Here is a 17,951-nt window from a genome sequence, read left to right as displayed (position 1 = left end):
TTGACGTGCTTTCGAACTGCTAGGTTGGCAGGAGCTGGGACCAAGCAACGGGAGCTCACCCCGTCACAGGGATTCGAACCGCCAACCTTCTGATCGGCAAGCCCTAGGCTCAGTGGTTTAACCACAGCGCCACCAGGGACGTCCTAAAGAAAAGCAGGACATTCCAGGATCAAATCAGAAACTAGGGCAGCTTCTGTAAATCTGGGGCTGTCCCTGGAAAATAGGGACACTTGGAGGGTCTGCACTGCTTAGTAGTACAAAACGGTTCGGCTTTAAGATGTTTTGCACTGCAGCACGGCTGCAGAGAGTCCTCCTCAGGTTAATGTTGACTTGCAAAAGAATATGTTGCTTAAAACATACTTATTTTCCCTGTCAGGTGCAAACCCTAGAGTGCAAACAGCTCCAAAAAGCACAGCTATGGACCCATAAGAGCACCATCCTGTTCCCAGATGCCTCTGGGAAGTCTGATACAGAACAAGATAGCGACAGCCCCCTCCCACATTTGTTACCGGGCATTAAGAGACATGCTTGCTGTCACCCCAAGGGGTAGTCTTCAGCTACTGAAATCTCCATGTATCTGTTTGTTCCCCTTTGTAAAGCCATCTAAGGCAGGAGCAGAGAGAACAAAGTTGAACAGAAGTGCAACAAATAAATAAATCCTAATTGTTTTATCCAGCTCCTTCTCCCCAGGCCTCCTGTGAGCTCCTCTCCTAGATTTGGCTTGGAGTCTCCAGGAATTGACCTCGCTCTCCAGCCATCTGCTAAAACCAGTCTTGGGAGATTTGACAAGCCACCACCAGTTGGGCCCACAAGGTGTCCATAAGGCTAATTCTTGGTTTCTCCATTAACTACCTCGTTGATCTTGTGACAGGAATATCTGCCCTCAGGAATATAGATCATAATGAGAACAGAAAGGCAGCTGGGTATCAGCTGAATCCCTGTATAATCCAGTATGATCTACTGGATCATGTGGAAACAAAATTTTAAAAAATTCCTTCCAGCAGCACCTTAGAGACCAACTAAGTTTGTCATTGGTATGAGCTTTGGTGTGCATGCACACTTCTTCAGATACACTGAAAGAGAAGTCACCAGACCCTTATATATAATGAGAGGGTGGGGACAAACATAGTTGGTCTCTAAGGTGCTACTGGAAGGAATTTTTTTATTTTGTTTCGACTGCGCCAGACCAACATGGCTACCTCCCTGTAAAATAGATGCTCTATCACTGGTGGGTGGGCATGTCCCCCCCCAAAAAAAGAAAGTCATTTGAACTTGTCAATTCACTCTGAGCAGAGAGAGATGAGCAGGAAATGGATTTAGAGCCAATTCATACTCTCACTCCTCAACTGTTCCCAGAGGTGTGGCTATTCTTTATGCCCTAATACAAGAGGAACGTTAAAATCTATTCAGTGAAGGAAAGCTTTTTTCTGGAGGTTTAATCTTCTGTGGGCCATAATCAACGGCACTTTGTCACGGGGCATTCTTTGAAAAGGAAGATTTAAAAAGAGCAGTGGGGAAAGGCAGAAGTTTATGGAAGGATGTGCATAATCAACCTCACTGTCAATTAAACCTTTCCACACATTGCATACCACGCTATTAAAAAGTTTCTGCACCAGCAGCTCTGCAGCAGCGTTTATTTGTGAAAAATAGCTGTGCCGAACAAGCCCCCACATATTCTGAAAGCCAGTAATCAGCTTCGCATCAGAGTCAGCTATTTCAAGCATTTGTCAGTGGGCCAAACTAGGAAATTTAAAGTGATGCCTTAGCACAGATAGAATATTCACCCGAACTAGTACATTACCGCAAGCTTTGGGCTTACGAAAAAAGGGGACAGGAATACATGCAACTACAAATACCGCCTGTTAGCACTGCAATAAAAAGGAAGTGCTTCCTATATGTTCCAAGCACAGGCAATGATGCCATACACCAAATGCAGAAGGAACATGGAATAATAATAATAATAACACCGGTAATATTTTGTATACCACCTTTCATCCCTAGGGCGGTTCACAACATAAAAATACAATTTAATTATCACTTGCACAAATAGTGTTTCTTCTTTTGACCATAATCACTTAAGAAAGTTGGAGAGTGGATGGATCTACACACAGGGGGGGAAACACTATAAATACCGTAAGTCAGAAATTAAATCGTTATAACAATATTTCTAAATAAATAAAAAACCTGATGTAAAAATGCTATAGAAAGGTCTTGTGGTCTCTGACGTCATCTGGTGTTGCTTGTTTATAACACATTCAAATCACTGCATTTTGACTAATGTAGTCAAATAACGTCTAATATTGTACAACTATGAGGTTTTCCTCATAGCTGGGGGTTGTTTGAAACTTATTTATTTAGTGAAACTTCATAGTAACACCTTACCTACAAGGCCACATTTCACTACAGTGACATGTGAATTTGCCAATTCTTAAACTTTGTACCAGTGACTATTTGAGATTCCTTTTCAGGTGCTTACAAGAACATAAGAAGGCCCTTCGAGATCAGGCCAACGGCCCATCTATCCCAGCATCCCCTTCTCACAATGGCGCCTGTGAGAAATCCACAAGCAGGGCCCAAGCAGAAGAGCCCTCTGCAAGCATGTAGCTCAAAGGCCAGGGCACATGCCTTAGATGCAGAAAAGTCCCCCGTTCAGTCCCTAACAACTCCAGCTAAAAAGGGATCACTGGTGGAGAGCCAGAGTGGTGTAGTGGTTAAGAGCGGTGGACTCGTAATCTGGTGAACTGGGTTCATGTCCCCGCTCCTCCACATGCAGCTGCTGGGTGACCTTGGGCTAGTCACACTTCTCTGAAGTCTCTCAGCCCCACTCACCTCACAGAGTGTTTGTTGTGGGGGAGGATGGGAAAGGAGTATGTTAGCCACTTTGAGACTCCTTCGGGTAGTGATAAAGCGGGATATCAAATCCAAACTCCTCCTCCTCCTTCTGTCTCTAGGACCCTGGAGAGCAGCTGCCCATCAGAGGAGGCAACACTAGGCTAGATGAACACATAGTCTGAGCTGGTATAAGTCCGTTTCCTGCGTTCTAGAAACGGACATCTCTGTTGCTTCCGTCTCTAAGAAGAGTTTCTAGTCCTTAAGAATGCATGCAGGGACGCTCACTGGAAAACCCGCAAATGTGCATATATTTCAGGAATGGACTGGGCTGCTTCCAAAATCATATTCCATACTCGCAGGGTGACCTTTCAAAGCAATTATGTGAGTGCTCTACATACAGAAATGTTATGCAGAGATGGTGACGTGGCAGAATCACCATATGGTGCCTCCAGCTTGGAGCAGAGTTGCAAATTCAGACCGACGGCAGACAAAAATGAAAAATCCTTCCTGGGGCCCCCAACTCCCCTGTATGTCCCAAAGCGGATAAGAAGGAAGCCAGCAAGGCAGACCACCGAGCACCCTCTAGTACCTTCAAAATATGGTTCTACGGTCATCCTGTGATTCTACGGCCATCACCACATCCTGCGGTAGCAAACTCTGTCGTTTAACCATGCGCTCGGTTGTCCGATTCAACACACGGGTGGGGGGGGGCGTTTGACGTAAGCCGAATGAGCTCATTCGGAGCACAGAACTACAGGGCACTGTGACATAAGAGTGAGTGATGTGATGATTGACAGAGTGGAAGTGGGATGGGATGCTGGGTGGAGTGAGAAAGAGTGACAGGCAGAGAACCGCGGGTGGGAACATGACGTTTGGAGCTGTGAGGAGAACAGAGGGGAACAAATGACTGAGAGAGGTAATGGGAGCAAACGTACATGACTTAAGTTATCTCGGGATAGCATCAGAATTATGAGTGACTCCGTATAAAACCTCTTTCATATTAGAGAGCTTTGAAACTCAGCTCTGGAATAAAGAACAATACTGAAGCTGTTGAAATCCTTCACTGGAGATTACCCTCTGCTCTGAAATTGATAAGCATTTATCAATTATAACCAAACACCTAAGTTATTTGAGGAGAGCGTTTTCACCAGGGCAGGCTCACGCTATTGTATTGTCCCCTTCCTAGCCACCAACCTGCACCCTACATCTTGTTTGCACTGGGGATGTGTAGTACCGGGGGGGGGGGGGAGTCGTTCCCTCCTCCAACGTTTCCCTCCCCTGCCCAACAACAACCAGCCTCCTTCCCCCTGTTCTACAGAAGTGAAGTAAAAGCATTTGTTGTAGTTCCTTGGGTGGAATGAGGGAGCGGAGATGCAGCTGAACTTTCTTAAAAATAGCACCTACACTGCTATTTTTTAAAAAAAAAAAACGACGACCAGCAAATAGGGTCTGCAACAAAATTTTGCAGGGCGGATTGTGCCTGTTCAGGGTTTCAACCATTTTCTTCTCTTCCAGGACACTCTGTTCCACACACACACCTAGTTTTAAACACATATTCACATACCAAGTCAGTCAGCATTCAGTGCACGCTGAGCGTGCTCAGTCCTCACAGGTCTGTCTCTGATTTATGCACACCTTTGGGGTCTCCCCTCAACCTGAAATATTTTTTATTTATTTCTGCAAACCATAGAATTGTAGAGTTGGAAGGGACCCCAACGGTCATCTAGTCCAGGCATAGGCAAACTTGGCCCTCCAGATGTTTTGGGACTACAACTCCCATCATCCCTAGCTAACAGGACCAGTGGTCAGGGATGATGGGAGTTGTAGTCCCAAAACATCTGGAGGGTCGAGTTTGCCTATGCCTGATCTAGCCCAACCCCCTGCAATGCAGGAATCTTTTGCCCTTGAGTTTCCCAAAGCTTGTTGAGATGCATTGCAGATTCTGGTCTTGTTTTGCCTGCATAAGGATCCACAGCCGAAAAAGGGAAAACGCTATTAGTTTGTAGAATTCTACCCAACTAACCCAATAGAGCCAACGAAAAGAATGGAGCATTTAAAAAAAAAACTAAGAAGAATTGGGAGTGTGGAAGCTAGAGGCCACTTAGCTCAACATCTGTCCCACGAAAACTGGTGGGGAGCACTGTTAAAGATGGTATTCCATGCTAAGGATTGTAAGAAAGGAATCAAAAATAAAACTGTCAAAATATCCTAATGCCTTTATACAAATCTATGGTGCAAACAACACTTAGAATACTGTGTACGCCTCTGAAAGGCTCCTGCGGGGCTGCAAACGGTACAACGAAAGGGGGGCGACCAAAATAACCGAGGGAGTGGAGCAATTCCACTATGGGGAAATGTTACGGCATTTGGGGCTTCCTAGTTTGGAGAAAAGGTAAGAGGAGACCTGACATAGATGGAGGGCTTTTTTTTTCCAGTCAGAACTTGCCGGAACTCAATTCTGGCACCTCTCAGATGGGCGCCATTGCCTTTGTAAGAGAACAAGGGAGGCATTCATGGTGAGCTCCAGCACCTCTTTCTCTAGAAAAATAGCACTGTGGGGAAAAGTACTTCTTCACACAGAGTATGGTTAAACTACGGAATTTGTTCCCACAAGAAGTAGTAAGGGCTGCCATCTTGGATGGCTTTACAAGAGGAGTAGACAAATTTAGGGAGAATAAAACTATGAATGCCTGCTAGCCAAGATGGTGATGTCCCGCTTCTTTTGCTGGCGGCACTATGTATTCGTTGCTGGGAATCGTATGTGGAGATTCCCACCTGCACTAAATGGGCTTTGGCCTGATCCAGCAGGCCTCTTCTTCCTGTCCTTACTCAAGCAAAAGGCAACAGAAATTTTTGCAGTCCTGCTTCCGCCACCTTCCCTCTTTCTCAGACATTTTTCCAGGTCAAATCCCATCTGGCCATTTAACTCAATAATAAGACGGTGATAAATGATTCCCAAACTCTGTTACACTGGGCACACTGTTTATTAGTCTTGGCTACAGGCAGTCTGTTTTCCAATTCAGCTGAGGGAAGACAGAGAGAGAGAGAAGGCAGCCAAATTACTCTGCACCACTTGTGGTGTGTTTTGTTAATCTACAACATGCCTGGGAGATGCCACACCGAGGGGAACACATTCTCTTGCCATTAAAAAAAAACAAAAAACAGTACCAAATGACAGCGACAGTGGCTTGGGTGACAGGCTTATCAACTGCATCAAAACTGAGGGACAGGTCTTCATTGTGTAAATGGAAGCATTTCAAAATAAAAATCCTCAGGGGTGGGGGTTCTGGGAGAAAAATGCTGACAGAAAAACGCTCCTTTCCCAGCTTAGAGACAGCACTCGCTTATATTCAGCAGCACTAGAAATCCTGTTGAAGAGGGCAAGGTGACTAAAACAGGCCAAGGGAAGTTTTAAGGACAGCTCTTAATCTACCTGCACTTGGTAGATCAGGAATAGACACTGAACAGGCATCAGGAATATTCATTTATTAGTGGATTGTTAAATAGATGTTTTATTAAAAAAAAAACACACACACACACACAACCCAGGCCAAGGCGAACCTATAATTCGGTATCAGCTTTCCAATTTTTACCTTCAGATAATTATTTCCACACTTGGGGCCTCCAGCTGTTTTTTGACTACAGTTCCCATCATCCTTGACCGCTGGTCCGGCTAGCTAGGGATGATGGGAGTTGTAGTCCAAAAAACCAGCCAGAGACCCAAGTTTGGGAAACCCTGCCTTAGAGGAAAGGTGGGTTACAAATGCTATTTTCAAAAATCCACAGAGGAACCCCCTGTGCAGTTGTCTCAGAACTCCTGCACGTCACATAGGCTTCTAGGAGATGTACTGAGGCACGAAGGCCGGCGCAAGATGCATGCCACCTCAGACTGGTTAGGCTTGGACTACTGCAATGTGCTCTATGTGGGGCTACTTTTGAAGGTGACCCGGAAACTACAACTAACCCAGAATGCGGCAGCTAGACTGGTGACTGGGAGCGGCCGCCGAGACCACATAACACCGGTCTTGAAAGATCTACATTGGCTCCCAGTACGTTTCCGAGCACAGTTCAAAGTTTTGTTGCTGACCTTTAAAGCCCTAAATGGCCTCAGTCCAGTATACCTGAAGGAGCGTCTCCACCCCCATCGTTCTGCCTGGACACTGAGGTCCAGTGCCGAGGGCCTTCTGGCGGTTCCCTCGTTGCGAGAAGTTGCAGGGAACCAGGCAGAGGGCCTTCTCAGTGGTGGCGCCCGCCCTGTGGAACGCCCTCCCATCAGATGTCAAAGAGAAAAACAGCTACCAGATTTTTAGAAGACATCTGAAGGCAGCCCTGTTTAGGGAGGCTTTTAACGTTTAATAGATTATTTTATTTTATTTCTGTTGGAAGCCGCCCAGAGTGGCTGGGGAAACCCAGCCAGATGGACGGGGTATAAATAATAAATTATTATTATTATATTATTCTTTTGGCACCTGAGCCATAAGAAACACAGGAAGATGCCTCATACTGTGTTAGATCATTGGTCCGTCAGACTGGAAGTGGCTCTCCAAGGTTCAGGCAGAGGTCTTTCTCAGCCCTACCTAGAGATGCCCAAACCTATTACTTCTTCACACAGTTGATATTTAAACAATGGAATTCTCTGTCACAAGGTTCAGTCTCAGCATCTGGTATTCAAAGGCATACGGCCTCCAACAGTGGAAAGTGAACATAGCCATTGTGGCTGCTACCGGTAGCCATTAATAGCCTAATCCTCCTCTTTTAAGGCCATCCAAGCTGGTGGCCATCGCTGCATCTTAGCAGGGCAGTCTCGAGCAGGTCGGGCGCCCTGCCGCTGAGGGGCGGAGATCGCTCCGGCGCCCCTGCCCTCGCAGGGTGCAGCATGGTTTCCGCGCGGCTTCGCCGTGCAGCGCCCCACCTACCGGCCCGGCGCCCTGGCACACCGTGCCATCGGGACTCTACCTAGAGCCGGCCCTGCCTCTTAGTGAAAGCAAATTCCACAGTTCAGCTTAGGCGCTGTGTGGAGGAGTACTTTATTTTGTCTGTTCTGAATCTCTCGACATTCTTCATGGGATGACCACAGGTTCTAGAATTCTCCGCACTGTGCATAATTTTATCATGCCCCTGGCCTGTTACTCGCCCAAATGTTGTAAACTTCAGCCTTAGTGAAAAAATCCTGTTAAGTTTGCCTTGTAGGGCACTGTAGATACACTTGATTTTATTGCGCATTCTTCTGTTCAAAACTGCTTGTTTTTAAAGTTGCATTTCCTTCTTCTTTTGTATTACATTGGTTTTAGGTAAGCCACCTTATTGTTATAAAAAAACACACCCAAGGTATACATCAATAAATCATAAAGCACCATAGCTGTATCTCTGTAGCCTAGAGATCTGTTGTTTGTCAACTGGTCCACTCTGGGCGGTTTTAAAATAAGGTTCAAATAACACAGTGTTTTGCAAAAGAAAGAAGGGGGGGGGAGAGAATGATATTGTTCCTATGCCACATTTAGGGTGACTCACAGTTTTCTATTAAATTTCTCAGACTGCTTGCTGAACATTTGCTTAATCTGTCATCATCGAGCGATGCTTCAAAAAACAAAAACAAGCAGCAGCGCTCTCTCTGTGCCGTATTAAAAGACAACTGCTGCTTTCTTCCCCACTGAACAGGCAAGATTTTGTGAACAGGAAGCCAGTTTGCAGATCGTGAAAGAAACCTGGAAATGCCATCCTGAAAATATCAAGCCTTATCCTGATGATTATCGCACGCTTTCATTATTCCCCTTCTTTGTAAGTACAGTATTCCTATCTGGCTTACCATGGATTCACTGATAAGGAGGAGGAGGAGCGCCTCTTCAACGTTGTCATGGGGGCTGTAGATGCTGAAAGACAAACAAACCTGTTGTTTTAATATAAGCAACATCAGCAGCTCGCTCATGGGACACTCTTGTTAACACCACCACAGGACTAGTAACTTGAACCGTCTCATGCATGATTCATACGTTATATAACCGCTTCTTCAGGCCAGGATGACTAAAAGCTGCAGGGTGTATCCTAGGAGAAAACTCAGCCCTGACTCAAGCGAGGCAAAGCTGTTTGGTTAGACACAACTTCTGCACATGAAGCAATTTCTCTCCTGGGCAAAAAAACCCAAAAAACCTCCAGATGACAAGTTAAGTTTCCACAGATGGAATATTAAGAAAATGGTAATAAAACACAGATTGTATGGGGCCCACAGAGACCCACAACCAAAGACCTGCCTGTGGTTTTGAGCTGATATCTGAAATCCAGCACAGACCTCCTCAGCTCTTTGCCATTCCTCCAAGACCTTCATTCCCTAATACCCATCTCCCAACCCTCCAACTTCAGACCCTGTGAGCTAACACATATCCTTTCCCGTTACTAGATTTCCCCCCCCCCCCAGCCAAACTGATCTTCTGCTTCCCTCATGGTGCCAGGACCTCAATACCTCAAGGACCGCCTATTTCCATATGAACCTACCTGGACCCTGAGATCATCTTCTGAGGCCTTTCTTCGTGTGCCTCCTCCTCAAGAGGTCCGGAGGGTGGCAGCACGAGAACGGGCCTTCTCTGCAGTGGCTCCCCGTGTGTGGAATGCTCTCCCTAGGGAAGTCCGCCTGACGCCTTCATTATACACCTTTAGGCGCCAGGCAAAAACGCTCCTTTTTAACCAGGCCTTTGGTTGATCTGTTTGACATCCTATACCCTTTTAAAATGTGGCTCTTTTCGGGGTGGGGGGTGTTAATGGGTTGATGTTTTTATCATGATTATATATGTTGTGATCTTTTCTGTGAGCCTCCCTGAGACCTCCAGGTATAGGGTGGTATATAAACTCATTAAATAATAACAATAGCAATAGCAATAACAATAACAACAACAACAACACTAGAGTATCAGAAATCTGTGAGGGATTCTTGCCCACTTCACCTGTTACTCCCATGAAGTGGGTAAGCCTGGGGAAGGAGGCTGTGGAGGCCATGCATTGACTCCCATTCCCACCATTGCATCTCCTGTCTTTGCCATTAACGTGTTCACCATAATGTCTGCAGCAGGGAGGGTATTCCTGCATGTATAGGCTTTGGGAACAATACAGAAACTAGGCCAATAGGTTATCCAAATGGCACAGGGAGCCTCCGTTCATAGAGAAGTTCGTACTGTAACTCCCTCTCACCTCTCGCCACTGTCCAAGTTATGACAAACATGGTCTTATGACAGCTGAGGAAGGACACATGTGATTTGGGGGCGGGGCTAAGCACCCAGCTCCACAACTCTTGTCATCACATGACTCAAGTGTGAAGAGCGCTTCTTTCGCCTTCGGTAAAAAGGTAAAGGGACCCCTGACCATTAGGTCCAGTTGTGACCGACTCTGGGGTTGCGGCACTTATCTCGCGTTATTGGCCGAGGGAGCCGACGTACAGCTTCCAGGTCATGTGGCCAGCATGACAAAGCCGCTTCTGGTGAACCAGAGCAGCACACGGAAACGCCGTTTACCTTCCCGCTGTAGCAGTACCTATTTATCTACTTGCACTTTGACGTGCTTTCGAACTGCTAGGTTGGTAGGAGAGTAAGTGAACTGAAATCTCCAGGGCATCACAACCAACGCAGCGGACGACTGGGAGGGTTTTGCGAGTAGCATACAACCAAACAGTACTAGCCAGCCATTGCTAAGTGCCTTGACTGCCTGCCCTTTCATGTTATTTTATCTGGCCCTGGATGTAACAGCCCCAAAGAACTCTATACGCACTTATCTCCGGTGTGTAGCTGCAGTCTTCTGCGAAGGGTAGTGCAGATGTACAAATTATCCTCTTTGTTCATGAACTCGGGGAGAGGATCAGATAAGGGGCTCCAGTAACAATCTTCGCTCAGGGAGTGGAGAAGCAGCTCTGCCAACTGCTTGGCAGCCGTCTGGAGAAGAATGAGGGAAACGTGTGTTTTTTAAAGCCCACAGTAAGACACCTATTTGCCTACCAGGTTGATGATTCAACTTGCTACGAGCAGAGGCATAGCAAGCCCAGGTGGTACCCGGTGCAGATTTTTTTTTGTCACACCCCCACCACCTCCACCACGCAGCTCTGGCTCTGGTGAAAAGTGAAAAACATGAATTGCAAAAAAACACCAGAGCTTACAGAACAAAACCGACTTCAGATATGAAATCAGCATTGAAAGAACATATAAGATCAGTTGAAAAATCTTATGCAACAGGGGGGGGGGAATGTTCACCCGGGGGGCACCGAGTGTCACCCCCCCTCCAGGGTGGCACCCGGGGCGACCCACCCTTGCTACACCACTGGCTACGAGCCAGTACACATGATACGTCGGATCTGCATCGGGTTGCTTTTTTAACTCGGTCATGACGGCCACACACGACTCACCTTTCCAGTTGTCTCAAGTACACAGAGAAATGCTTTGTTCTTAGGATTCTCACCTCCAGTAGTATATATGGATAACATTTGTGAATGAACGGCTAAACGATTTTAAGTGGAACCCAGGACACAACTCACCAGCTAGGAAACAGAGAGGGCCGGGTTCAACTAGCTCAGGCTATTTTCCCATCCAGCACACAATTGTCTGCTCCAACAGACAGAACCGCTCCTGTATCTCAGCCAGGAGTCTTTCCCAACAACTGATGCCTTCTCCTTTTCCTTTTCTTTTCCATAAGCTGCAGGTTCTAGGGATTGAAGCTGGGGCTTTCGGGATGAAAAGCATGTGTTCTACACCGAACTGTGGCCCCTTCCCCTATTTAGTCTCCACACCACAAGAGTCATCTAGTCCAAACCCCCCGCAATGCAGGAATGTTTTGCCCAACATGGGGCTCAAACCCACAACCCTGGGATTAAGAGTCTCATACTCCACCAACTGAGCTACCACTCTGCGATGGGTAAACTATGGTTTGCATCGTTCTTTGGGGGAAGCCACAGTCAATAAAGCTCTGCTTTCTTGGAGAGAGTGTCTGCGTGTGTTTGTGGGGGTGCTTGCTCTACTGCACATTTCACTAGCTGTTTCAATTACTTTCACTTTTGTTATGAATAAAACCAGACAAATTGGAATAGCCCAAGTCTTTGATTTATATTATAAGTCTTTGGCAAAAGAAAAAAGAAAAGGGGGAGAGCATTATTATTGCTTAGAATACAATGCAAGTAAAAGGCATCCACAGATTGCCATGCAGTATTCCAAATTAATTTAATTGCATGCCTTGTCATGTTAATCTTATCTAAAAAGTGTTTTTGTCATTGATGCTGTTAAAAATATTTTGAAACAGAATTAGCAATACAATATTAAAACTGAAGCCTTCACCCTTCGAGATAGCCCAATGATTTAGAAGCAATTACATCACCAATAATTTGAGGAAGTGGCTATTCAAACATCATGATAAACCATGATTCTGAGATGTTGGGAACAAGCCACACTCAGCATTGGACTCCCACCTTTCCCTGATCTTCCATCATCATGGCTGGCAGGGAAGCTTTCATTCCCATTTTTGATTAGCCACAGTTTAGTGTTACATCCCAACCCTACACTGTGGTTAGCCTTAGAACACCGAGTTGGAATCGACCTCCAACTTCATCTAACCCCCTGCATCAGCTTAAACCATGGAACAAATTATAGTTTCCTCCTATTCATAGTTTGAAGTTAGCTTGGTTTTTGGTTTTTTAAAGCTATAGTTAAGATCAGCCACCATTTGTCAGGATTGGATGAAATGATAGGCTGTGGTTTATTAAAAAAGGCTTCTGAACATCTCTCAGAGGCACTGGAGGAAGACAGGGGAGACTAGAGTGTCTATGCGTGCATCATGATTTCAGCAAAGAACTGGTAATGGGAATCTTTTGTTGGTCATGCCGTTCCTTAGACTGGAAGCAAGTGGCGGTAGAAGCCCTTTAAGCTTTAGAATCAGCTTCCTAGTACTTTACTCGGGGTTTTAAAGATTATGTCGTTAGATAATGACAACACTTACATACCTATATACTATATGGCATTATAGTTGCTTGCTTTCTTTTTTGCTCTATATTTCTTTACATTTCTACATTAGACTTTATATTTCTACACTATATATTTCTGCATTATTTTGTTCGGTTTAAATACTCTCAATAATTTTTTTTAAAGATTAGTTTTCTTTTATTATTACTCTTTACTAGCGGGCCCGGCCATGCGTTGCTGTGGCTCATCCCTGTGACCCCCCACACACTCTGTCCTGACCCATGACCTATTCAGCCCCCTCCCCCCACCCCACCCCCGGTTCATCCCTGTGACTGTCCCCACCCTGTCCTGATCCATGAAGCATAGCTTCCCCTTCTCCCCCCATCCCCCATCACATCCCTGTGATTGGTCCCAGTCCCCTCCCTGTACCCCCTCCTCCCCCTGCATCCCTGCAATTTCCCCGGTGGCGGTGGCGGCATGTCCCGGTCTGTATGTCAGGTATTCATTGCTGTAGCTTAGTCTGTTAAATGGACCCTCAGAGTCCCCCTTCAGACTCCTCCCCCCACCCCGGCTCATCCCTGTGATTGGCCCCACCCTCCCGACCCATGGCCTTTCCCGCTCCTCCTCCCCCCACCCCCTACCCAGGAGAGCCCCCACCTCTATTCGGCCTAGTCTGAAAACCCAAGCCGAGCTGCTGTGGAGAGGGAAGCTTTCCTACCTGCAGTACCAGTGTAGCCACCGCTAGAGGCCGCTGTTGTGCAGAATCTCCTGATTCTGGCTTCTATATCCCAGCATGCACTTTAGGGTGAGTTGTGTGTTCTGGAACAGGGGTTTGGGGGGGGGGTCTTACGTGGCCCAGGTGTGACATTTGTCTTTGCAAACTTTCTAAGATCCTTTGGACATTCGCATGGGACGTTGTGTCCGAAAAGAGAAAAGTGGAGACCCACCCACATGCCCTTTTCTCACACACACACACACATTTTATATATATATATATATATATATATATATATATATATATTTCTAATGCAGATTCTTGATTTTATCCAGCACCCCATAGTTTTATTGCAGTGTGCTTTTCCTTGTGTTGTTAATTTTGTTTCTGTGTACCTCGCTTTTCAAGAGTAATAATAATAAAGCAGGCTGCAGGTTTCATTACTTTAACTACTGTTACTTTACTTTAACTGCTTTCATTACTTTAACTACTGTAGGTTGTTGTCAGGCTGATTTATAATGCAGAACAAACACCGCCTATTTGCAGTGCACTTGCATGCTGCTGAAAGTAGGTGAGGCCATCACCCTGAGAGACTAGGAACCATAGGGAATTAAATTCCCATGTTGCCCAACTTTGCTGGGCATCGCAGCACATGTTCACAGCAGCACTCCAGCTTCTGCAAACCACGGGAACTACATTTTTCATGGCTCCTGGCATTGCTTAATGCTGACCCAAAGTACACGGAACCCTAGTGTGGTAGCTTCTTGGAGCTCTCCTCTCTGTCCCCAGTCCATCTCAATAAGTTTGGGGAGATTAGGGGCAGTGGGAAAGGCTCGAGAATCCCCACAGCCAAAATGGATCCATTTCAGAATCAAACTCCATTCCCCCCCCCCACCTTCTCCCACATGCCCATATACAACTTTCTGCCTATTACTGCATTTTTTGTTTCCACATAATAGCAATATACACACAGCTCTTAGTCAAAGCTGAAGAAAACAATTGAACGTGAGGCTGAGAAATGCCAATCATGGATATCTGGGGACCTCCGTACCAGGAGTCTCCACCTCTCCTCCTGACCAGCACATAGCCCAGTGAAAGCAGCGAGAGCAGCAGCAGCCGGTCAGGTGTGTGAGGGGGGAGGAAGATAGGAGGATGGAGGAGAGAGGGCTCAGCGATGCTACAGAGCCCTTGCACCACGTCAGCCAACAATTAAGGCGCGGTGTTAAGCGTAAGGAGAGGAGGAGGCGTTTCGGGGTGGCCAAGCTCTTATGCTGGTCACGTAACAGGAAACGTCCACTCCCGGATTCTGCGAGTGACTAGCAGGTCATGTTTCTTGGCATCTCTGCACTGTAAATACTATGCACAATAAACCTGTTAAGGACAGGACGGACTTTGGCGTCTTTACTCGAGAGTAGCCACACACCAGCCCTGACAATAAGGAACGTATTTTTGTCACCGGATTTTGCAATTGCCCTCGTGTGGAAAAGAACCTAGTAAGCAAAACAGGCATGTGCGTCTAAAATCAGAACTTCTCACTATGGGGGTTTCCCGATCCAATCCCATCCAACCTCGTTATCCTATTAAACGATGGGAAATTGCAAGGCTGGACTCGCAGCCCATAGCAAGGAGCAGTACTAAAGAACCCCAACTGTCTTTTTCCCTCTCCTTTCCTCAAATTGCCATCTGACAAAAGAACAGATCCCTCATCTTCTGATGAGTTGGGCTTACCATTCTGAAGCTCTGGGTAGCCTTTGTTTCCATGGTCCGCAATAAGTCTCGGAGGTTTCGTATTCCTTTTACGATGTTGCTAAGAGGAAGGGAACGGCAAGAAATGTAAATTAGGATTGATTTGATTGTGAGCTAATATGATGAAGAGAGAAAGGGAAAAAAACAGAACATCTCTGACATTTTAAAGAAACACCCAATCATGCTCAGGTTGGGCTAATCGTAATAAAAAACAAATGAATGAGACCTTCGAAGGATAGCTCATCCCAGATGGTGGAATATGAGACGGTCTCTGATGAGTACAGGAGACATCTGGGAGCTCCTCCTGGATCCTATTTTAAAGCTCTTTCGAAATATAGCATCTTATCACTTTGTCCTTGGCATATAAGACACGGTGTGGTACAGTGGTTCAAGCAGCAGTCTAAGAGGCCAGAGACTTGCGTCCGCACCTCCACTCACGCATAAAGGTCACTGGGTGATCTTGGTTGGGCCTACCTCAACGGCTTAAGTCTATTCTACCTCACAGTGTTGCCATGATGATAAAATGACAATAAAATGATTATAACTACTCTATTCCAAACTTAAAACTGGAAAGTGCAATGCTGGTGGTCAACAAAAGAGGTTTAAAGACTCTCTCAAGGCAAATCTTAAAAAATGTAGTATAAACACCGAGAACTGGGAAACACTGGCCTGCGAGCGCTTCAATTGGAGGATACTGTAGCCTCTACCAAAGGTGCCATGGGCTTTGAAGATGCTCGAACTCATGATGAAAGGAAAAAAACATTCTAAGAGGAAGGCACATTTGGCAAACCCTTACTGTGATCAACTCCCGCCTGGAAACCTATGTCCCCACTGTGGATGCAGAATTGGCCTCCACAGTCACTTACAGACTCGCTGTTTTAAAACCATGCTCATGGAAGACAATCTTACTCGGCTACAAGTGATCGCCAAAGAAGAAGAAAATGAATTTTTTTGGGGGGGGGAACTATGTATGCCGTAGACCATGGTTTTCGAAACTTGGGTCCCTGGCTGTTTTTGGGGACTACAACTCCCATCATCCCTAGCTAGCAGGGCCAGTGGTCTGGGATGATGGGAATTGTAGTCCAAAAAACAGGTGGAGACCCAAGTTTGGGAAGCCATGCCATAGACATAACAAGAGCTCCACAACCTCCAGTTGCTTAGAACTACAACTTCCACCATCCCTAACCATTGACTATGCTGGCTGGGATTGATGGGAACTGTAGTCCAAAACATTTAAAGGGCACTGTGCTGGGGCGGCCTTCTATAGGTTGTGTAAAGGAACCTATAGACTTCCTTCTTCTTGAATGAAGAGTATTTTGCAGGCCTATTATGAACAGAAGTGTCTGAATGGATCGTTGTTTATGTCACAACGTACTAAAGGACATGTCCTCCGATGAAGCCCCTTCTTCCCAAATCTGTCGGCTACTTTACATTGCAGGACGCATGCGTTCAGTGCAGACCACCAGGTCTGAAGCACCTACATGCACTGAAAACAAATATATGTAGGCACATCAGCTGGTGATAGTAATTCAGGCACCAGTGTCTTCAAGATGGGATTACCATCTTGGTAGTGCACTTTTGTGCACTTCGTATGAGGATGCACTTGACCTGGAAAGTGCAGAATACTGCAGGGGGGTTTCTGACAGAAGCGAGACCCTGCTGGCATATAACACCTCTGCTAACAGTTCTGCACTGCCTGCCGATTTGCTGCCTTGCCAAGTTCAAGGTGTTGCTGTTAGTATATAAAGCCTTTGTATAGGGATTGGGGTGGTGCTGTGGTCTAACCACTGAGCCTCTTGGGCTTGCTGATGAGAAGGTTGGCGATTCGAATCCCCGCAACGGCGTGAGCTCACGTTGCTCTGTCCCAGCTCCTGACAACCTAGCAGTTCAAAAGCACACCAGTGCAAGTAGATATATATAGGTACCACTGCGGCGGGAAAGTAAATGGGGTTTCCATGCGCTCTGGCTTCCATCACAGTGTCCCATTGCGCAAGAAGCAGTTTAGTCATGCTGGCCACATGACCCGGAAAGCTGTCTGTGGACAAATGCCAGCTCCCTCGGCCTGAAAGCGAGAGGAGCGCCGCAACCCCATAGTCACCTTGGACTGGACTTAACCATCCAGACCTGGACTTAACTTATCCTAGACCATTGGCTATTCTGGTAGGGCTAATGGGAGTTGGAGTCCACCAACACAGGTCCCTCCATCCCCAATATAGTTCCCAATTCATTCGCCTGGTTTTATCATAGTTTCCCAAACTTGGGTCTCTAACCCTGGATTAGATGTAAAATCTGTGTCGACGTGGGTGGCGCTGTGGGTTAAACCACTGAGCCTCGGGCTTGCCGATCAGAAGGTCGGCGGTTCGAATCCCCGCGACGGAGTGAGCTCCCGTTGCTCGGTCCCAGCTCCTGCCAACCTAGCAGTTCGAAAGCACGTCAAAGTGCAAGTAGATAAATAGGTATCGCTGCGGCGGGAAGGTAAACGGCATTTCCGTGCGCTGCTCTGGTTTGCCAGAAGTGGCTTAGTCATGCTGGCCACATGACCCGGAAGCTGTACGCCGGCTCCCTCGGCCAGTAAAGCGAGATGAGCGCCACAACCCCAGAGTGGTCCGCGACTGGACCTGACAGCCAGGGGTCCCTTTACCTTTACCTGTGTCCTTTTTTTTTTAAAGAGTTGCTGTTGTTGTTTAATTAAATTTGTACACTACCCTTCATCATAAGATCTCAGGGCAGTTCAC

General features: G+C 46.5%; 1 protein-coding gene across 1 annotated transcript in view; it reads right to left on the bottom strand.

Annotated features, from left to right (window-relative positions):
* The window catches only part of TTC7A (tetratricopeptide repeat domain 7A), a 160,969-nt gene that overhangs the window by 124,127 nt on the left and 18,891 nt on the right, over positions 1-17,951 (bottom strand). Inside the window, exons 6-8 of the mRNA XM_035111163.2 lie at positions 15,199-15,277; positions 10,585-10,745; positions 8,639-8,702 (exon numbers count right to left, since the gene is read on the bottom strand). Of these exons, the coding sequence (XP_034967054.1) occupies positions 8,639-8,702; positions 10,585-10,745; positions 15,199-15,277 (304 nt within the window). The remainder of the gene's footprint in view (positions 1-8,638; positions 8,703-10,584; positions 10,746-15,198; positions 15,278-17,951) is intronic.

The sequence above is a fragment of the Zootoca vivipara genome, chromosome 3 (genome assembly GCF_963506605.1).
Source record: "Zootoca vivipara chromosome 3, rZooViv1.1, whole genome shotgun sequence".
Lineage (NCBI taxonomy): Eukaryota > Metazoa > Chordata > Lepidosauria > Squamata > Lacertidae > Zootoca > Zootoca vivipara.
The sequence above is the reverse complement of the archived record's forward strand: the minus strand, read 5'-3'. Positions and strand labels throughout refer to the sequence as shown.